This window comes from Biomphalaria glabrata, chromosome 8 (genome assembly GCF_947242115.1).
Source record: "Biomphalaria glabrata chromosome 8, xgBioGlab47.1, whole genome shotgun sequence".
Lineage (NCBI taxonomy): Eukaryota > Metazoa > Mollusca > Gastropoda > Planorbidae > Biomphalaria > Biomphalaria glabrata.
The window spans coordinates 20123186-20147288 of record NC_074718.1 but is presented as its reverse complement, the minus strand read 5'-3'; the positions used below and the strand labels follow the sequence as shown (position 1 = coordinate 20147288).

The following is a 24103-nucleotide window of genomic DNA, read 5'->3' as shown; positions in this document are numbered from 1 at the left end:
CATTTATCTAATTTTGTTAGAAGAATAAATCTTTTTTAGTTTCTCTTTATTACATGTAATATGTTACTAATTTTGAATGTATGGATTAAGGTTAATATATATTTTTTTTTAATGTAAGTGTACGCCGGAAGTCATGTGTTCAAATCCTGGTGAAGACTCTAGGTGGACCACTTCTGGGGCTGATTTTGAGTTAGTGTTTCCACACAAACTGTCTTTGTAACGTTGATTAGCCTGTGAATTAGTCTCTCTCTCTTTTTTCTTCTTTAGAACCCACATTTTTGTTAAATTTTTCGACCTGCATATTCTCCAACATAGAACTTTTACTTGATTTGGAAAGACCAGCTTTATAATGACCCTCTTCCCCAACAAGCACATACCGTATGCTTTTTGTCTGTGAATTCTAAAATCCTTCCTTTCCCCACCCATAACAAAAAAGTTAGTCCTATGTACAATCTCTTAGTTTTCTTTGGCTTATTAATTCAATATTTTATATACCCTATGTTGCTTATTGATCCCACCCGACCCCACCCAACTCACCTCTGCTTTCACACTTTTTGGTCCTTTTAATCAAATGACAACCATTAACTTTTTTTTAACATCCTCCAATTGATCAACCCTACATCATGCACTTTTCATCTTTCGAATTCTATATTATCACCTTTGGTTAGTTTTACCCCCCCCCCTTTTTTTTTATACATCCTTTAATCATAAGTTGAGCAATGTAGAGTATTAGTCAACCCAAGCATTTCTTTAGACCACCAGTTTCAGGCCAAATGAAAAAAATGCATTCTACAGAAAATAATTGTATCTTTGAAGAATGCACATTTCTCCAGATTTGCCTTAAGACTATATTCCTTCAGTCGACTGATTACACTTCTTAAATTTGCAAGATGTTATGTATCATCTTTTTTGTGTGATAATCAAGCCATCTTGATTGTATTGTACTCCTGGTAGTCCATTTAAGATAATGTCCATAGTTCTTTGCCAGATCATAGGAGCTGATGTGATCCAGAAAACGAGTCACACCTGTAGGCCTTTGTGTGTATTAATGGTTGTTAAAGGTCTTAAGCTTCATCTAGTTGAAGTGTAAGATATGCTTGTTGTATATCTATTTTTGAGAATTTGTCTCCTTTTCCTACGTTTGCAAGAGTATCTTCTATTCTTAGTAGAGTACATTGTCAGACTTTTAACACTAGGTTGATGGTTACTTTGAAGTCCCCACATATTCGAATGTCGTCTGATGTTTTTATTATTGGTACTATTGGTATTGCCCAATCGCTGTAATTCACTTTAGACATAATTCTTTCACTCTCCAGTTTATTTAACCCATTTTCTACTTTTGCTTGATAGCATATGGTACTGGCCTTGCACAGTAGAAATTGGGTTTAGCATCATCTTTTATTGCTATGTTTGCATGCATGTTTCTAACAGTGCCTATTCCTTCTGAAAAGACCTCTTCAAATTCGTTGATAAGACAATTGATACTTTCTTATATACTACATTCAGGGGATATTAAATATTTGATGTCACTCCAGTTGATCTTCAGAGATCTTACCCTTTTACATCATCATCATGGTAAGGACTGCTCCCTAAACTTAATATGTACAGAGGACGTTTCTAGGGTTTCATGATGATTGTATACTATTACATTCACTGTTCCCAAAGGGAGTATTTCTTTTCTTGTATGGGTTCTCAAGTGTACTTAAGTTCATTCAAGTTTTGGGTTTCTTTTAAAGATGTTTTTGAAATCCTCTATAGATGGTCATTAATGATCCCAGAACCAGTATCCATTTCCATATCAATTCTGTTGATATTAGTTTTGATGCACATTTTGTTTGTGTTTGATGACAAGCTGAATATTTATTCTTCTGTATATTGTGTAACTTCCCTTCTCTTTTGCATGCTTTTTCTATATGGCCTTGTTTGCCACACTTGAAACAAGTGGCATTTCAAAAGAAGCATTTGTTCTTATATGATTCGACTTGCCACAGGAGAGACACAAAGTTCTGGTTTCCCAGGTGTCCCTTTTATCTTCTTGCTTTGATGAAAGTGAGTTGTAAGGTTTCTTTTGATCTCTTGTATAGTTACTGTCTTTAATTCAAAGTTCGGCTTTTTCTGTGCTGCTGTTGGTTTGCATCCTATGTAGAGATTGTGATTGATTGGACTGAATATGTTCAGCATATGTCTTGGCTGTCTCCATGGCTGTAGATATGCGGGTGGTGCGGGCCGCACGGGGCATCAAGTGATGATGGACACATTTTCTCAGTAAAAACAACACATTGTACACACATGAACAAACACAAACTACTTTATTTGAAATGTTAGCTAGAAATGGTTTTATTTCTCTACTTTGTTTATCTCCTATGTTCTTTCTTAAATAAATTTGGATTTGTTTAAATCTCTCAAGGCAAAGCACTTTTACATGCCCAATTTCTTCTGAGATACATGTTATTGCTTCATTGTTCAATGCAGAAGTTATGATGGTACATTTTCTTACGTTTATTGTTCAGTACGCTGCTTTCATCTTGATCTAGAGCTTATAAATATACATCTAGAGGTCTTGATTTTATTTCACCGTGAATCTTTTTAGTTTCAGTTATTTTGAAAATAATTCACTGCTTCTTGTAAATTTTAATGTCAATATTTTTGCATTTCAATTACCTTTATTTTAAACTTGCTTTTTTTTATTCACTAACTAGTTATATGTAATACTGTAATGTAAAAAAAAATATTTAGGGCGCTGTTCAAGACTGATAAGTCTGGCTCAAAGCACTCCGTTGGCACCACAAACAAGTTGAAGAAAAATTATAAATACAAAGTCAATGTAATTTCTGTCAATCCACTTCTGAGAGAACAGGCTAGTTCCTAACCAAATAAGTACATGTCTCAACAAATACAATATGAATTTAGTGTAATATTGGGTGATTACTTTCAAACAAATCATACAGCAAGTAAAAACAAGCCAAATAGTTTTCGATTTCTTTGACAGTAAACCTGATATCTCAAAGCTGGATCAAACATCTTGGTTAATGACGGAGTGAACATTCCTGAGTCTTTCATTGACTTCATCTCAATTGTCTGATTGAACTATTCACTGGAGCGAAAGAGGCTTCAACGGTTTGGCCCAGTTGATTCAGAAGCCTTCAAACTTCCGAAACAAGGACTTGATTGAGATCTATTTGAGATCTTTTGTTTTATATTTTAAAAAATTGGCCAGACGATTCAGTCCGAATAGTGTCATCTTGATTCGTATATTTTTGACAAGTTTCGGTAAGTTGGGCTATATGCAAGCTAAGTTTTTCAGACTAAAGTGGATCAACAATTAATTGCGATCGAAGATAAAAAATTTGCGATCTACTAATTTGGCAAATTTGTGCATTAAACAAGAGATGATGGGAAAATAATTGCCAGAAAAAAAGCACATAGATTTATTAGTAGTATCTTTTTGTTAATTAATTTTATGTTTAATTTGTGTGTGTGTGTGCAAATTAGCAATACTTGAACAACGAACACACATGAGGTTGGAAATAGAAAACGTCTTTTTGGTGTTTTATTCCCCAATATTTTTTTTTGGAGGGGAAGGGGCATCACAAGAATCACCGCACTGGGCACCATATACCCTAGCTATGCCACTGCTATTAGATCTATATTTGTATGCCAGTTACTACTAAAGTAAATTAAGTATTTGAACTTCTTGTTTTAGTTAAAATTGGGCTTATTATTTCATTTTTATTAAATGAAAGCTGAAAATGCAGTTGTCATTTGTTAATCGCGAGTAGGATTGGCATTTTCCATATTGAATGAGACCCCAAAATGACAATTTTGTCTGTTTTGCACCAGTTTTCCGCAGATTTTAATAATTTCAGGGGATTTGCATGACTTTTTCTTATATTTTATAATTTCAGAAGAATTCCAGGAACCCTTTAATAATAAGTTAAAATTGTTTAATTTAATAATTTACACCTAGAATTTGCATCGCACAAGGACCGGCCCTGGTATAGATATAGATCTACTTCTTTACTATCATTGTGTCTGTCTCCTCATTCTCAGTCTGCCTTCATTACCCATCACTTTAAAATCTCCCTACGTCTTAGACCAGTCCATTTGCTGTGTATTGCCACAGTAAGGGGGATAAAGAAATCCTGGTATTTGAGTAGGTGTCTATCAGAGGATAAACTACCATAATACAGTACTTTAGCTCTAAGTTCCTCTAGATCTGAGGCCCAGATGGCCTGCTCTGGGTCAACCGGCTGGTCATGCTGAGCTACCAGCATAGGTCATCGACCTATGCAGGAGGACAGTGGCTGGAGGGTCAATCAGGGAGCAACTGTATCGGACATACGTCCTATGCAGCAGCTGACTGAGTATAGCACCAGTGGACATCCGAATGGCCCGTCCCCTTGTTGGACTCAATGACGGGTAGGGAGCACAGGTGCCGAATTACTACTAATGTCCATGGACAAAAAAAACAAACAAAAAACTACTGGCCCCAGATTTGTGTCTGGGCAAGAGAAGTCGAATAGAGGCAAAAAAGGAGGAGGCCACAAGAAGATGTACTACCTGGCCATCATTTCTGGTGGTCAGGAGCACAGAAGAGAGGAAAAGCCTGACAAAGATGAGCCCTTTTCTCATCTACAAGGGACTTAAGTCAGTATCTAAGCTGCACAAGTCATCGGAACTTCTCATAGAAGTTGATAGTAAGATATACTCTGATGGGCTTCTAGAGACCTGCTGGAATGTTCCGAGAAGGAAATAGTGGAGGGAATTGAAGGAGTCACCCATACCCGGCGCATTACAAGGTGCAGGGATGGTGAGGATGCCAAAACCGCCACTATCATCCTCACCTTTGGAACTAGGACACCGCCAGAGTATGTGAAGGCAGGATACCTATGAGTTCCAATGAGACTCTACTTGAGGTGCTTCAAGTGTTAAGGTTATGGACACAGCGTGGCAGACTGCAAGAGGAACACTGTGTGTGCCAGATGTGCTGGAGAGGGTCATGAGGACAATGGCTGCACAGCCCAGTTCAATGCCCAAACTGTCACGCTGGCCACTCAGCATACTCCAAGGACTGTCCTGTGTGGAAACAGGAGGTTGCTGTGCAGGAGTACAAGGCATGAAATGGATGTACCTTCAGCCAGGCCAAGTCGGCTGTATGGGCACTACCCAAGGGCCAATTCAGCTTGACAAAGACATACACCCAGGCCGTGGTTAAGATAGGAAAATCCATAGCCACACAGACGGACACATCGACCACACCACCCCTTCCTTCTCCTCCAACTCAGAAGAAAACACCGCCAAAGAGACAAGAAAGCCCTGTTGTCATGCTAAACAACAGATTCTCTGTGCTCGCTGATGAGAGCATGGAGACTGAGCAGCATGTCTAAACCAACACTCCAGGAGAACCCGGAGACAATATGTCTGACTCAGATTCTCCTCAGAGAACCCAGCCAGACATCCCAACGTCTACTGAGTAAGAGTTTGACCAACTCCCTAAGGGGGGTGTCCTCCTTTCCTTCAAAATCTAAGTCTAAAAATACAAAAGTGACTGGAATAAAGGGAACCCCCTCTGGAGGCCTCCCAAGGCCTAATAGCTCCAAGTAGGTTATTTAGAATAAGCCATGGATTCCAGGATTGTGCAGTGGAACTGTAGAGGCATCAAGGCCAATTATGAGGAAATGTAGCTCTAATGGACTCAGAGACTCATGTAGCTGAAAATAAATGTGTTAGCAGTCTGGATGCCAAAACTTCTCCTAGAGCGGTTTGGAAGGCAGTAAGGCGGAAAGAATCAAATGCAATAGGACATTTGAAAAACTAAGGACAAACTGTTCTGTCTCCCAGAGATATAGCTGACTGCCTTGCATCCTCAATAGCATATATCCACTCACACTACATGCCAGAATTCCAAAAAGTCCAAACAAGAGAGGAAAGACACCCCACTGACTTCAGATCAGAGAACAATGAAGATTATAACAAACCGTTCTCGCTTGAAGAACTGAGGGACTCGCTGGACAAATTACATGACAGCACCAGGAGAAGATGAAATTCATTTTCAGTTTCTAAAGCATCTTCCCGAACCCTCATTGGCAACCCTGCTAAAAATCTATAACTGTGTATGACAAACAGGTGCTTTCCCAAAAAGCTGGAGAAAAGCCACAGTTATACTGATACCTAAATCGGGAAGAGATGGGTCTGACCCAGCTAACTACCGCCCAATAGCACTAACAAGCTGCATCTGCAAAACCATGGAAAGGATGATAAATAATAGGTTGGTCTGGTACCTTGAGAGTGCAGATTTCGGCAGGAGCAGACAACAACTGACCATCTGGAAGGCTGGAAGCTTTCATCAGAAATGCATTTCTTAGACGAGAACATGTAGTAGCTGTATTTTTCTATATAGAAAAGGCCTATGATACAACCTTCTACGTGACCTGGAGCTTATGGGGCTTAATGGACACCTCCCCTGCTTTGTGAGGGAATCCCGAAAGGATCAGAAATTTCAGGTCTGAGTGGGCAACTCCGCTTCTGACACTTATGACCAGACAACAATTTGTGTACCCCAGGGAAGCATACTCTCAGTAACCCTGTTTAACATTTAAATAAATAGCATTATAAAGACTATGTCCCCTGGCATAGAGTGTTCTATGTATGTTGATGATTTTGTCATTTTTACACATGGTAAAAACATAAATACTTTAGAAAGAAAATTACAATTATGTTTAAATAAAATTCAAAATTGGGCAAACGATAATAGTTTTAAATTTTCATACTACAAAACAGTTAGCATGCATTTCTGTAATTTAAGGGGAATCCACCCACAACTTGAACTATTTTAACACAAAAAGAAGATCCCTGTTGTGAAAACTACAAAATTTTTTGGCCTCACCCTAGATTCCAAATTTAATTTTCTCCCCCACATTAAGGAACTTAAGAAATGCCAGCATTAAACATACTCAGAGTACTCAGCAATACGGACTGGGGAGCTGACAGAGATACCTTGCTGCTGTTATATCAGAGTCTAATCCGATCCAAGTTAGACTATGGATCCATAATATATGGAGCAGCTAGGAAATCTTATCTAAAAATACTGGAGCCCATTCCAAATGCTGCCATGTATCTCTGTCTCAATGTGTTTCGTACATCACCTATCTCAAGTCTCCAAGTGGAGGCTGGAGAACTCCCCATGGACATAAGAATGAAAAAGCTCACAATGCAGTATATAGTCAAGCTAAAATCCAACCCCAGGAACCCTGCTTTTGATGTAGAACTATACAATCGATGGCCTAAAATCTAACAGCCGTTGGTCCTTCAAATGAGAGAATCCATCCAAAATTAACCCAACCCATCCAAATTTCTAAAATAGAAATCCCACAGAATCCTTCTTGGTAGATGAATAAACCCTAATTAAATTATCCCTCCTTTTGGGAACTGCAGGAGAGCTAGGGAGATTGTGGCACCATTTACACTGACGGATCCTAAATGGATGGAAAGGTCGAGTGTGCCTGCTTCTTTCTAAACAAAACAATCTCCTGTAGACTCCCAGATGGATGCTCCATCTTTACGGCCAAATTACATGCAATATCGCTTGCACTTATGGCCGTCAAAGCATCAGAAAGGCCCAGAAGGCTGCTCCATCTTTAGGGCCGAATTGCATGCAATATTGCTAGCACTCATGGCCATCAAAGCATCAGAAAGGAGGAAATTTATAATCTGCTCCGACTCCAAATCTGCATTGCAAGTTTTGGGGCGGATGAAGACTGACATTCCATTGGTACATAAGAGCCTGAAGCTGTTGGACCAAATAACAGCCGACCATAGGGATGTCACCTTCATCTGGGTCCCCTCCCATGTGGGCATTGAGGGAAACGAAGCCGCAGACAGAGAAGCAAAGAGTGCCCTAAATCATGCGGTGTCAGGAACCAAAATTCCCTGCTCGACCTGAGACAAAGTATTGCCTCTACCACCTATCAAGAGTGGCAGAACCGATGGGAGGCTGAGACTCAGAATAAACTCAGGCAGATTGTGGCGGATGTCAGGTGGCAGCCCACATCTAAGGGGCTGACAAGGCGTGATAGCACGACCATGTCCAGACCTAGGATTGGCCATACCTACATCAGGCACTCTTTTGTGCTGAAGAGAGAGGAGACCCCACTTTGTGAGTACTGTGACTCTCACCTCACCGTGGAACATATCCTCATTGATTGCCCCAGATACCAGGATGTCAGGGAGAAATTTTTTAGAACACACACCTTGAAAACACTATTCGACAATGTCGACCCTGGGAAGGTACTAGGCTTTGTCCGGGAGGTGGGGTTGTCTACGAAGATCTGATTTTTGAACTGTGAATATATAATATTTACATAAGATTTTTACCAAATTATTAAATTTTTACTACCTTTACTATTTTAACTGTGAAAAGACCTTGTTTTTAATGATTTAACTGTATAGAGGTTAGCCCTTGTTATGTAAAGGGAGAGTGATCCTTAAAGGATTACGGGCACGACATGGCCTAAATTGTGCCGTTGTGCCTAAACTCAAAACTCAAACGCATCAGACAGGAGAAAATTTATCATATGCTCCGACTCCAAATCTGCATTGCAAGCTTTGGGACGGATGAAAACTGACATTCCATTGGTACATAAGAGCCTAAAGCTTTTGGACCAAATAACACTGACCATAGGGATGTCACTTTCATCTGGATCCCCTCCCATGTGGGCATAGAGGGAAACCAAACAGAAGCACGACCATGTCCAGAGTTAGGCTTAGCCACACCTACATCATGCACTCCTTTGTGCTGAAGAGAGAGGAGCCTCCACTTTGTGAATACAGTGACTCTCATCTCACCGTGGAACAAATCCTCATTGATTGCCCTAGATACCAGGATATTAGGGGAAAATTTTTTAGAGCACACAACTTAAAAACACTTTTCGATAGTGGCAACCCTAGGAAGGTACTGGGCCTTGTCCGGGAGGTGGGGTTGTCTACAAAGATTTGATTTGTGAAATTGTGAACATATAATATTTACAAAAGATTTTTACTAAATTATTAAATTTTCACTACCTTTACTATTTTAACTGTGAATAGACCTTGTTTTAATAACTTTACTAAATAAAATTTAGCTCTTGTGATATAAAGGGAGAGTAACCTTTAAGAGATTATGGGCACGTCATAGCCTAAAGTGTGCCGATGTGCCAAAAACTCAAAACCTTCAATACTGAAGTCCCTTATAAAGCCTTGTTAGCTGTTGGTCATAATTTTTTTTTTCGGTATACCATATACTGCGCAAGTCTTGTCCCCTACAACTAGACATGATTGAATAACAATGCCAAAGTGTTATTTTCTTGCCTGAACACTCAACATACAACAAATACTAGTAGTACAGTTACACTAGGCCTACATGTGTATACCCACCTAACCAATAATATCTCAGTAGTATATGTAAATAAGTCAAACACCACAGTCTATTAACTTTAGATCTAGTCTTTTTGGGCAGGGAGAGAGTACAATGGCTTTTTTTTATAGTTGGCTCAGTTGGTTATCTATATATATAATTCTCTTCTTTGCTCAAGAGTTTGGACGAGAAGAAGAAGTAAAGGAAAGATCACTCTCTTATTTCTGCGGATAGTCACCCCACGAAAAAACAAGAGGGGGGGGGGAGAAGTTGGAGAACAAAAAATATTCATCCCTCACTGGTCGTGCGGTTTGCGTGCTGGACTGTCGTTTGGAATTATCAAACCCTGCCCGCTCCTATCCCCCTTCGGGAGGTTTGGTCTCAGATGTAAACTAAACTATCTTCAACTCTGTAGGAAAATCAGAAACATGTAAAACTCTGTATTCATCCGTCACTAAATAGCAGGGCCGGACTTGGGAATGGAATTCACGAGGCCCAGTTTGGCTAGGGATACGGCTTATAAGTGAAAATTAAGAGTTTGTATTAGAAAATAAATTCATATATGCATTTTATTCATTCTTTACTTCGTACAGAATTACTTTACAAGCCTCGCGTCATACAATATATCATAAAAATTCTATTTCCTACATAGATCATGCTCAATAGCAAGAATTACCAAATGTTTCAATCTATCTAAGAGAATTGTTGAACTTAAGTAATTCTTCATTAGTTTGAGGCGCAAGAAGCTTCTTTCACCAGATTCCAAAATTACGGGATAATGCCTTTTTTTTTGTAATGCACGTAGGATTGGCATTTTCCATATAGAATGACACCCCAAAATGACAATTTCTGACTATATATTTCAGGGGATTCATATGAGTTTTCTAAAGATTTGAATAATTTCATGATATTTCCAGGACTTTTTCGTATATTTTGCAATTTCAGGAATTATACAACAATGGTTTAATTCAATAATTTATACACCTAGAATTAGCGCGGGTCCTACTGCGGTCGCATAAGAGCTAAGCCCACTGCGGTCACCTAAGGCCGGCCCTGCAAAATAGCGGTGTATGCTACGTCGCCGATGGACGTTATAAACTTATGCTCTTAGTCTTAAAGATAAAATAAACAAGGTTACAAAAGACAGTTTGTGTGGAAACACAAACTCAAAATCGGCCCCCGAAGTGGTCCACCCAGGCAGGCTTCAATATTTTCAGAAAGAACATCCGAATGAAATTATATCAAAGACAAATGAGAGATAAGAATGGAGAAAGAAGGTTAACAGATCTTGTGTAGTGCCCCAACGGTCCAGCAGATCAAAGGATAGGTGCAAGTGAATGTAAAGTTAGATGTGAACCTGGCCTAACTAGTTCCCCTTTCAGACCTTGTGGTCTATAGGGCAGAATATATAAGGTTCATCTGTTTTTGTGGCCTACGGTTAAAGAGGGTGTCATGTAGCCAGCACAACGACCAACCGCCTTTACTTTTCCCCAACTAATGTTAGGTACCCATTAGAGCTGAGTAAACTCAGAGGCGCCCAAAGATTCCAAAGTTAAAAATCCCAGTCTTCACCAGGATTCGAACCCGGGACCCCCGGTTCGGAAGCCAAGCGCTTTACTGCTCAGCCACCGCCCTCCCCTGGTCTAAGTGATGTCTTATAATTGATCTAATTTTTTTAAAAGGCTCAATCTCTTATTCGAATCCTCAAAAATTTTTTTTTTAAATTACGCAATAAAAAAAATATTCAGGAAAATGAAGCTTATAAGATTACTATTCTTTTTAAATTAGGTCTAACTTATAATGCATACTAATTAGCTTTTTCTCTTTAAAAAAATACTTGCATAACTGATTTTAAAAATATTTTTTTTTCGCTTTCAGAAAAAAAAAAGTAGCCGTTGCATCAGAACTTTGAATGGTCTAAAATATTGTGATGTCCGATTTTCAATATCTTTTCTAGTTTACGAGATCAAAACGGGACAGACATTTCACACAAAACTAATAGCGTCTTTTCCCGTTTTGGGGGCCACTAAAAATTATAGCATTAAATAGATTTAGATCTAATTGTAGATCTATAATTAGTCATAGATCTATATATATCTATATAGATCTCAATAAAAGGCATACAATTACAATGATACAGATACACAACACTGATTTTTAAATTTTAAGCTACATCAAGTAGATCTAGATGTAGATCTATAAAAACTTAAAAGGGTGTTGGTGACATTGCTGTACTTCCTTGATGTTCCGAAAGTTAAATTAACTTAAAATAAATAGAATCTAGTTTAAAATAGATTTAGATCTAGAATGACTAGAATCTAGAACTAGATCTACATCATTATCATCTATATTATTCTTAATCTAGAATGATCTACTTATCTACATCTAGGACTCTAGGACAATCTAGGTATAATTAAATTCAATTGTCACTCAATTGTGACTGTTTCTAATGAATCACTGAATATTCCTATTGGGTACTTAACTTTAACTTAAGTAGTACTAATACTAACTAGATTCTAGAACTCACTACTCAGGTATTGGGCTGCCGAATATAGATGTAGATTCTAATATAAATATTCAATATTACTTTTATTAGATCTAGATAGACTCTAGATCTATAATATACAAAAAATAATATTATAAAATATACTATACACTTTAGTCTAGACCTAGATATAAAAGGTTCAGATTCTCACCAAAAATTTATAGAATCTAAACTTAGCTAGAGATCTAGGTAGAATCGATCGTAGAGTTACTCTGACTAGATCTAGATCTATCAGTCAGTAAAAACTAACAAAAACTTACCTTACGACTAGTTAGAGATCTAGATCTAGTTGATGATCTGATGAAAACACAATTCTGGCGTCGGCCAGATTTTTTGTTGTTGTCTAGGCTCTAAACAACGATCAAATGGATTTTGTGTATTTGTGACCTGAATAAAATGATAGATCTAATAATAATTTAAAAAAAACTAGCTGTAGTTATTTGTTTTATATACAAAATCGTGTTATTTAAATTTTTGTTTTGTTTTTGCATTGACAGGTAAAAAACGGCAATATTTTCAATATTTTCAGAAAGAATATCAAAAACTATGAACTACAATCTATCAACAACTACAATCCTACCTCCATCGATACAAAAAGATGAGAAGTGCTTGTGTCGAAATTGTATTGTTAGTTCGACTAACGACCTGATATAGTTAACTCTTAGTATATAGTTAAATCTTAGTATCTGAAAGCCAAAGTGGTTTCAGAGCCGGTAGAGGTACATCTGACGTGATCTGACAGGATATTTGTTCTGCGACAATTACAAGAAAAATGCAAAGAGCAGAACCTAAACCTATACGCTGCCTATGTGGACCTCCAATGCTTTCGACACGGTCAGTCGCGATGGTTTGTGGAGGAGTATGGCTAGGCTGGGATGCCCACTTACGTTCCTACCCATTCTTAAGCAGTTTCACGTGGGACAAAAAGGCCAGATCAGACACAATGGTGCCCTTTCTGATCACTTCACAATAAAAAATGTCGTGAAGCAAGGCTGTGTACTTGCTCCTACTCTATTCGCTATCTTCTTTGGCTTGGCGTAATGCTGGGTCAAATGAGGCAGCGATTGCACGAAGGCATCTACATCTGGTTTCGTTCAGGCGGCAATTTGTTCAATCTTCCCTTACAAAAACAAAGGAGATGGCTATAACGAGCTTTTCTATGCCAATGATTGCGCCCTACTAGCTCAAAATGAACATGACCTCCAGAACGGGTAAACGAATCTGCATACGCTGCCGCCTCTTTCGGTCTATCTATAAACCTCGGGAAAACAGAAGTCATGTTCCAGAAGTCACCTGTGACAAGTCAAAAACTCGCTATCAGAGTCACTCAAATTTATCACAGCATTAATTATTATTATTTATTATTTATTTAGTTTATTTCAATTATTTCCCCGTCCTAACCCCAATTTCTTCACCCGCACCACCCTTTCCTCTCCAGGCTAGACTTAGTTGACCACATTGGAGATAGCTAAAGCGCGCCCTTTCATTTATCTGCCCTTGATCGGGGAAAGGTAAACACACAATCTCTTTTGTCTTGCCCGCCGGATGTCTGAAGGACGGTCGCGGTTGACACCACCATGGTTTGAATGCAAGCTAATCCTTCTCCCCCCCTTCTCTCACGTCTCTCTTTGATCTAAGAGATTACCCTGGTCAACACACCGCGTGATATTCCAAGGTGCGGCTCGAGTCAAAGCGCCTCTCGACGCTCCCATCTTAAGGCTACTTCACCTACGTGTAAGATAATTCTTAGCCTAGGACATTTCCTGTGTCCGCCCGCACTTTCCAGGCTTATATAAAGTAAACCAACTCAAATCAGACTCTCTTTCATTCTCATTCGAGCTGAGCTATCGAGTCTGGACTGCTTCATTTATTCTTTTTCCTAGAGGAATACCTGGTGGTAAGCCGAACTTAATCACAAGTTCCATCTTAATTACTCTGTGTATATTTCCATTGGATTTTATCATGTGTATTTTGCCTAGTTCATTTATATTTAATTAGTGCATTGTGTATTTCTCACTGGCGTAAGTAGAAAACATAAACATGTGCTATGTATATATTTTAGTATTGCATTAATCTATTAATGCTACGTTGCTCAATTGATCATTGATGCAACCATGTATATATTTGTACACCTTATTTTATTTCCTTTATCTCGGTTGATCGCCTTGATGATTTTACTATCGCACTAATACTGCGCTTAGAAAGGAGATATGAGTTATCTCCCCTGTATTGAATTATCTCCCCTTTACTCATTTTACCCTAATGAGAGTTGCGCCGCTTGAACGGACACACCATTCAAGCGCGCTCCATTGTTCTCGACCCACGGTCATATGTAAACAATCATCTGGGTCGCTGACCACCGCCCAATTCAACCCCCCCCCCTTTTCTTTCTCTATCCACCTGTGTTGTTCATTTGAGATTATTATTTCCCCTTCTATGTACATTTTATGTTATTATTTCCCCTTTTATGTACATTTTGATATTGCTACTATCATCCATCTATTTTCCAAATCCCATTTGTCATCACCTCCCCCTTGTGCTCTAAAGCAATTTTACCAATCTGACGAATGCACCTCAGCCGAGGGCATCGATAAGATGTATGAGAGACATGTCCTAACTTGTCTTTATTTATCCGCAGCCTCCCTCAGGTGTCTGCCTATTTGTTTGATATCAAGAATCACCTACTGTCTTTGTGCTTAGTGCTATTCAGCACTGCACTAGCTCACTGACCTGCCCCTATTTATGTGCTTAGTGCTATTCAGCACTGCACTTGCATGCTGAGGTCTACTCAACTCTACTACTCGGCGCTATCGGCATTGCCCGCCTATTCGACAGCCCACTTGTCAAGCTATTAGGCGCGACGTCCCTATAGATTCAGATCTGTGTGAGACGTCATAGCTACGCCAACCCTCTGCAACTCACTGCAACTCACTGGACATATCCTGTCAACTACGCTGCCCACGGCAGATCAGCTCTGCCCGCAGTAACCTTGTGCCCACGGTAGCCGGCCACCCGCCCTACTGTGCCCACTACAGATATTAGATTTTGGGGATTGAGACTCCACAAGAACTATATCCCCGGCGTCCCTCTATCCGCTAGAGCGCCACCTCCAGCTGCAGAACCTCAAGCCAGGACACAGACAGCTGCGACATCAACAGGACAACCAGCTAAGTAAGAGGACAAAGTGACATACTCTCTTATTAGGTGCAAGAGTGATGATCTAAATTATTATCAATTAGAGATAGGTGCAAACCCTCCCCCTTTTTATTCATATATGTATATTTGTGTAAATAAATATTCTACATTTTTAACTTTTGTATCTATCTTTCATTGCTTTGTCTCGTTGCGTGTCTGCTCCCGATTCATATGCTGATAGGTTGGTGTGTGATAGCTTTAAAAATAATCATCCCCTAGACAATAAACGCGCCAAACACACGTCACATTCCCCCACCTGTCACATCACCCAATAAAACATACTCAGCCCCAAGGATCACCTTAAACGGACAGCCCCTTAACGTGGTAGACCACTTCACATATATCTAGGTAGTATAGTGTCAAATGACGCCTCACTTTCAAGGGAAGTTGATAACCGTCTGGCCAGGGCCAGTGGCGCTTTTGGACGCCTTCAGGCGAGAGTTAGGCGGAACAAATCGCTCCGCCTGCCTACAAAAATCAATGTCTACCAGTCGGTAGTTCTCTCAACCCTTCTATATGGCTCTAAGGCATGGACACTATACAGAAAACAACTAAGACTTCTTGAGCGCTTTCACCAAAGATGCTTGCGCTCCATCATGGACATACGGTGGTAAGACAGCACTACAAACAGCGATGTACTTGCGAACGCCGGTATGGGCAGTATAGAGGGACTTCTTATAGTTATAGTCCGACAGTTAAGCTGGGCAGGGCATGTATCCCGTATGAGAGACGAACGTATGCCAAAGGAAGTCTTTTTTGGTGAGCTAAAAGGTGGTCGACGTAATAGAGGCACCCCACGGAAACGCTTCAAAGACCAGCTTAGGCGTCAACTTTCCTTAGCTGTATAGAAGAGAGCACCTGGTTGCATGCGGCCTCAGAACGAGAAAGCTGGAGGTCACTCACGAAGGCCGCAGGATACACATTTGAGACCAAAAGAAAATCCGCTGCCGAGGACAAACGCAGACGGCGAAAAGAAAATATAAATCGACCACCTGCGGACAATGGTTATGCTTGCCGTGGTTGTGGCAAAATATGTAGGTCACAGCTGGGGCTGCGCAGCCACGGGAAATACTGCATTCCTCACTAATCTTCGGACTCGAAGACAAGCCTTATTACTATTGTTATTATTATAAAAGTACGAGTATTCATTATCTGGCGAAGCCAGGGTCGAGTTTCGTTAAAGGGAAACAAAATTCATTGTAGTCCCTTTATCAGTTTCCAACTAGGAATTTTCTGGTGATGTGGCAGGTCTGCAGAAGTACCGCCCTCTGACAGGCAACGAGAATGTTCCTAGGAATGCCAAGGGCCTTGAAGGTATCTATGAGGTCAGTTGTTATTATCCCCTCGGTTGATATGACAATGGGGTATATTGTTATTTTAGATAATTTCCATAAACGCTTAATCTCCAAACCAAGGATCCCATATTTTCGTTGTTTTTCTTGCCCAATTTTATTTTTAAATTATGAGATAGTGGTACGGCGATGTCAATAATGGTAGCGGCCTTTTATTTTTTTATCGATGAGCAGCAAATCTACCGTTTTGTCAGTCAAAATAGGCCTATCCCAGTACAGTAGATGATCCGTAGACTCGAGAACCTCGAGATCGCATCACGAATGAAGAGAGTAGAAACAGGATTAATACAGCAATTAGACTCCACGATGACCTGTTAACCACTGTCAAAAAAAACGTAAACTCAAACTCTATGGCGACAGCACTAGGTCCTTACGGCTCACAAAAACATTCCTTCAGGGAAAATACCATGAGGAATATGAAGAGGAAGACAGAGAAAGTGCTGGGAAGACAACATCAAAAAATGGTCAGGCCTGTAAGTGAATAAAATTCTACCAAAGACAAAGGACAGAATGGAATGGAGAAAGACGTTGACAGATCTTGTGTGGTGCCCCAACGGTCCAACAGACTAGGGGATAGATGAAGGTGGAGTTAAATGTGAACCTGGCCTAATGTATGTTATTGACCTTAAAAAAAATTAACTCTTCCCTTAGAAAATATAAAGAAAAAAAAAAACTCCCTTTTTTTCCTTTTGCCTTTAGCTAATCGAGGTGGTCACCGTGGTCATTGCTACAGTGCATGTGTGTAAGTTGAAACACTACTTATTAATTGTTTGTTTAAATTATGTTCCATTTATATGCATGCTAAATAGATGATATATATATATATATATATATATATATATATATATATATATATATATATATATATATATATATATATGTGTGGTGGGTTTGGCACAGAACAAACTAAAGGACAAGGCGACTCGTAGGGCGATTCAAAACTGTTTATTATACATTAAAGACCTGCCAAAGGCAAACATAAAACATAATTACAAATAAACTAAACATAAACTAAACATAATTAATAAGCCTAAATGGATAGACCAAGTTGTTCACACAACATCAAAGTCTAAATACTAAATCTTAACAAAAAACGAAAAGAAAATCATATAGTGTAAACCAACCTCTCTTATACAAACACAAGAGAGATATGGAACACCCGAAACATTATAAAAATAAAAGACAATGTAGTTCTCTAAAAATAAATCAACTAGTTGTTCTACATAAAACTAATATACATTGTTTGAAGAGTTTCGCTCTTTACTTTCCTTACAAAAAACTACAACAATTAAATAGAACAAATCTATACACTCACAAATACAATGTTTCTTAAAAGCCAGTATCTAAACACTTGTTGTAAAAATACATTTACAAGATGGACAGTTCACATTCTATATAGAATACTACAGGTACGCATTTCAATAAATGAATTCATCCACATGCTGGCTTCTAAAAATAAGAATAGTCCAACATGAACAAAAACCGCGGTAGTGATATTCTATATAAACTACTACCGGTAATTAAATTTACAAGCTAATATGAATAAGTAAAATGTGATTACCTGCAGCCATACGAACACATGGTGTAGAACCAAGCACAAAAGGGAGTGGAGACGACTTAGGTCCAGTAACATACGGACATTACAGCGATACGAGATGCCGGTCGAATGGACAGTGCCCACGTTGGTCTGCCTTGTCATGCGCGGACACAAGGTGCCATCTAGGGTGAAGGGTCACGTGGATATCGGGGTGGCCGGTGTTTTTCTAAAAAGATATCCACTCCACTACAGAGCCCCTAGCTTGAAACGACCCGTCCCGGGGCGTTCAGCCTAGTAGGTTTCTGAAAACTGAAACAACTGTTTCTTGTCAGTGTCTTCTGGAACGACAAGCATCTTTCCAGTTTGTAACGTGCTGGTTCCATCGGTCATACAGAGTGGTCTGTCTTTCTCTAAACATAATGACTGGGAAGCTGTAGAAAGTGTGATAGGGAGCAGTGAGTGAAATCGTCTTTGTGGCTGGTTAAAATGCCTGTAGTTTCTTCTTTGTCTATCTGGCCTCCGGACTCTGTTATGCCTGTTCTTGTTTGGCTGCCCAGTGTTAAAGTTTCTATTTCTCGATGTTTGAATTGAGTGACTTGCATCTGTATTGTACATTGCATCAGCTTGTGGTTCATTGGTTCGTTGTTCTACTTGGTGGGTTGGCTGTGAAACAATGGGTTCACTATTGCACACAGATTGAACCTCAGCTGTGAGTTGTGGTGATTGCTGACAGTGACGCCTTACATGTCCAACTTCCCAGCACTGGGTGCAGACTGGTGATCCATCATCAGTGTATGGGAAGAATCCTCTCTTCGTCCTTGACCATACAAGACCCGGCGGTGCTGTTGGTCGAATTCTGTTTTGGTTGCTATGTTTCGTGTGTCTTTGTGTGGGTCTGCGTTGACTATGTGGTTGACTAGAGAGTGGGTTAGTTGAACTTGGCAGACTGTTATAGCCTGACCCCTTTATTTCTTCAAGTTGCTTCTCTAACTTGGCCAATTTCGCTAAGAGAACCTCAGACCACTGCTCTTGGGCTCGAGCTGCATCTTTGTTCTGGTTCTCCAACTTGAATGCATAGTTTCGTAGACTTTGAAAACTTATCTGGGGATGTTGCGCTATGAACCTAAACAGCTCTCTGCGAAGTTCTGGATCTCTGACTCCATAGGCAAATTGGTCCCTCAATCTTTCCTCCTTGAAGCAATCTATTCCTTCTCTTTGTTCTTGCCTGATGGCCGTTGTGAACTCCTTAAATAGTCGGTGAGAGAATTCGAGCAGTGACTCACTTCTTCTTTGCTGCGACATCAGAAATGTAATCTCTGCCTCTCGCACCGGTATGATTACTTCAAACGCAGAGGTAAGTGCATCGAGCAGAGCTTCTGGATCACTTCTGATATGAGGTGGCTGAAGATCTACCTCTACTCTAGCTGGACCACTTATGTTCTCAAGGATGGTTGCAGTCTTCTCTTGAGGCGAGAGGTAAGGCCGGAGCTCCCATAGATCTCTTATTTCTCTGACGAAATCTTCAATTGAAACCTCAACATTTCTGCCATCCCCACTGAACTGTCTAATTTTTCTAGTAGGTTCTATGATGTAATGAGAACGCTGACAGGCCAGCTTCAATGCCTCAAGTTCAGCTTGTAGTCGAGTCAACATCCCCTTAGTGACACATTCCATTCCCTCCGGCTCTCCTCCATTGCACGTGGGACCCACGTCTCCTCCCTTCACTGAACTAGGTTCCACCATATTTCTCTCCATCTGGCTGCAGGTCTTAAGAAACTCTAACAATAATAGTAACCTAATAACGAAATCTATCTCAACAGAAACAATGTTCAAGCGAAGTAAAATCACAATTAAGAAAATATAAGCAAATTATATTAAAATAAACTAAACTAAATCTAACTACCCTGAAACAAAAAGAAGAAAACAAAAAATAGAAAATATTTGAAAGTACAGAAACAGGAATAAACTAACTGTTACTTGTTGACATCTACGTCTGGTTGTCACTTTCTTAGTTTCGGTTGTCAGGAAGCAGATTCTGAGACGTCTTCTGATCCCACAGTGTAGTCTCTCTTCCTGACCCCACTCGTGCTACCAAGTTTCTGTGGTGGGTTTGGCACAGAACAAACTAAAGGACAAGGCGACTCGTAGGGCGATTCAAAACTGTTTATTATACATTAAAGACCTGCCAAAGGCAAACATAAAACATAATTACAAATAAACATAAACTAAACATAAACTAAACATAATTAATAAGCCTAAATGGTTTTTGTTCATGTTGGACTATTCTTATTTTTAGAAGCCAGCATGTGGATGAATTCATTTATTGAAATGCGTACCTGTAGTATTCTATATAGAATGTGAACTGTCCATCTTGTAAATGTATTTTTACAACAAGTGTTTAGATACTGGCTTTTAAGAAACATTGTATTTGTGAGTGTATAGATTTGTTCTATTTAATTGTTGTAGTTTTTTGTAAGGAAAGTAAAGAGCGAAACTCTTCAAACAATGTATATTAGTTTTATGTAGAACAACTATGCAGCCATACGTGAACACATGGTGTAGAACCAAGCACAAAAGGGAGTGGAGACGACTTAGGTCCAGTAACATACGGACATTACAGCGATACGAGATGCCGGTCGAATGGACAGTGCCCACGTTGGTCTGCCTTGTCATGCGCGGACACAAGGTGCCATCTAGGGTGAAGGGTCACGTGGATATCGGGGTGGCCGGTGTTTTTCTAAAAAGATATCCACTCCACTACATATATATATATACAGGGCTTTTATTTATGACGTTACGCACTGGTTCGGCGTACCGGCACCTTTTTGAAAAAAAAAAAATTCTTTTCTTGTATTTTAACGTATATTATCAATTTTAAGTAGTTAAAGTTAGGCAATCAACTACTGGGTACCGGCACCTATTTTATTTTTTTTTACAAAAAAGCACTGTATATATAATGCCGTTTTTATTTATCGCGCGTAGGGTTGGCGTTTTCCATATTGAATGACACCCCAAAATGCCAATTTTTGTCTATATATTTCCGCACATTTTAAGGACTTTTTCGTATATTTTGCAACCAATCCCCCAAACATTCACCAACCAGCTAACTATTACCAATCATTCATCCAGCCAATCAGCAACAACTAACCACAATCATCAAACCATCACCAACCATCCATCCATCCATCCATCCAACCAACCATAACCAACATAACAAACCACAACCAACACCAATCAACTATCCATCCAACCACTAGCAATCATACAAAAGTATCTATCTGGCCAACCAACCACAACCAACATGCCAACCAACCACCATCATCCGTCCAATTAACCAACCAAAACTAACCAGCCAACCAACCAACAAAACAATTATCCATCTTACCAACCAACCAGCCAATCATCACCATCCATACGACCAACCAAAGCCAAAATACCAACCAACCATAACCAACATATCAACCAACCCCCAAACTAACAGCCAACCACCCATCCATACAGCCAACAGACAACAACCAACTATCCATCCAACCACAACCAACCACAAGCAATCATACAAAAATTATCCATCTAGCCAACCAATCACAACCAACATGCCAGCCAACCGTCCATCCAACCAACCACAACTAACCAGACAACCTATCAACAAAACAATTATCCATCTTACCAACCAGCCAACCATCACCATCCATCCAACCAACGAAAGCCAAAATACCAACCAACCATAACCAACATATCAACCAACCCCCAAACTAACAGCCAACCACCCATCCATACAGCCAACAGACAACAACCAACTATCCATCCAACCACAACCAACCACAAGCAATAAACAAAAATTATCCATCTAGCCATCCAACCACAACCAACATGCCAGCCAACCACCACCATCCATCCAACCAACCACAACTAACCAGACAACCAATCAACAAAACAATTATCCATCTTACCAACCAGCCAACCATCACCATCCATCCAACCAACGAAAGCCAAAATACCAACCAAACACAACCAACATATCAACCAATCCCCTAACCCTTCACCAACCAGCTAACCATTACCAATCATCCATCCAGCCAATCTGCAACAACTAACCAAGCACAACCATCAAACATCACCAACCATCCATCCATCCAACCAACCACAACCACCATGTCACGGATGAATGTGTGTATGTATAATCTATTTTTACATTCTGCGCGAATGACCGGAAGTGTGTTTTGTTGTCAGAGGTTAAGCAGAGAGAGAGACCAGCGTGTGTGATATGCAGTAAAGCTGATTAAAGTTTATGTGTTTGATCTAGTGGTTTAATTGTTTTATTTCGTTAACTAGAACTGAACCAGGGACACCTAGACGTATCGAGACCTAAGGTAGATTCGAGTTATTATTATAAATAGAATAGGAAAGCTGTGACACACCATAACAAACAACCATAACCAACATATCAACCAACAGCCAACCACCCATCCATAAAGCCAACCAACAACAATCAACTCTCCATCCAACCACAAACAATCATACAAAAAATATCTATCTAGCCAACCAACTACAACCAACATACCAGCCAAACATCATCATCCATCCAATGAACCAAACACAACTAACCAGCCAACCATCCCACAAAACAATTAATTCATATAAGAATATTTTTCAAGTACAACATTATTCAAAAGGTCCTTTTTAAATAGTATGAATAATGAGCTTTAGGTCAGGAGATTGCGTTTCTACAGTGATGAATGCAGAAAAATGCTATTTGGCGTAGGGGCTTCGCCCCGAACTCCATTGATGAATAATGAGCTGGAATGTCAGGAGAATGCGTTTCTGCAGTGAAGAATGCAAGAAAACGCTGTTGGCGTCGGGGCTTCATCCTCTCTCTCTCTCTCTCTCTCTCTCTTTCTTTCTCTCTCTCTCTCTCTCTCTGTGTGTGTGTGTGCGCTGTACGCACGTTAATGCATAGGGTTAGGGTTTACTGGGCATTGGGGTTAGGGTTTGGAAAAAAATCGCCCCCCCCACTCCAAAGTTCTGGATCCGCTAGTGCACACATGCAGTTTCTTTTTGTAAACAATATGTGCCAAAAAAATATCCTTAAAATGCTACAAGTTGGCAACACCACTGTAAATTTCCAAAGGCAGCGCACATATCATATTGAAGTCGCAAAGGCACTTTATTGATGTATCGGTATAGTCAAATTATAAAGGTTCCTTTTTTTTTATAACCAAATGTATTAAAAACACTATTTACATCTATTATATGAATTAAATTTTATTCTGGCTTATTATCGGTACTTTGTGAGCGCTGGACGCTGATCTACAGGATTACCATTTATACACAAATGTCCAGTATTACGTTCTTTATAAAAGTAGACCAAGAAGAGAAATTTATTGGTACTTGCATAGACTTAAGGCTATATGTATATAGTCTATGGTCCTATGGTACCTGTAATGGATTGTTAGGCTCAACTTTTAACCCCTCGTTTTTCTTTTAAAATATATTCAGTTTGGAGGTTATAATTTGAACAAGATCTAGATTATTGTGCACCACCAGCGCTCCGCAGGCTAGATCCAGACCTAAATTGTTTATTGTTTAACTTCCACAAAGCTTTTTATTATTTTATACAATACATTAACGCTAAGATTAATAGACATACTTCACATACACGCAAATACAAATAAAAATTGTCTATCAATTTATTCTATTTAGAATAAAAGTGCATGAGAGTCTTGTGCTAAATTTTATGCGCGATAACCCGTGACCCTGAATAATTAGGAAACTGTGCCACGGGGGAGTGACGTCACAGATCAGGAAGGGTTACCTATAGACATATTGGGGATACCTCATGGGTTTCCCCAACGAAATATCAAAATGGCGATCTATCCATATCAACAATAGTTAATATCATAAAAGCTTAAAAAAAAAATAAACAAGATTACAAAGAGAGTGTTCCCCATCAAATTGACCAATGGACGAGAAATATATTCAAGCCATATTCTTAATTTGATCGTTTAAAGAAATTTGAAAAATTCGGCGTTATTTTTCACATAAAAGCAAACAGTGCAATACGTTTTACTCTTCTAACTATTCTG

General features: G+C 39.4%; 1 protein-coding gene across 1 annotated transcript; it reads right to left on the bottom strand.

The window, feature by feature from the left end:
• Positions 1–17363: 17363 nt before the first annotated feature.
• LOC129927913 (uncharacterized) lies at positions 17364–20279 on the bottom strand. Its single transcript, XM_056039735.1, has 2 exons — positions 18045–20279; positions 17364–17446 (listed from the first exon to the last, which is right to left on the bottom strand). The coding sequence occupies exon 1, from the start codon at positions 19773–19775 to the stop codon at positions 18312–18314; it is 1464 nt and encodes a 487-aa protein (XP_055895710.1). The 5' UTR covers positions 19776–20279; the 3' UTR covers positions 17364–17446; positions 18045–18311.
• Between the last annotated feature and the right edge of the window lie 3824 nt (positions 20280–24103).

What these genes read in the sequence shown, in the direction of transcription:
- LOC129927913 (XM_056039735.1), bottom strand. Translation starts at nt 19,775, where the DNA reads ATGGAGAGAAATATGGTGGAACCTAGTTCAGTGAAGGGAGGAGACGTG.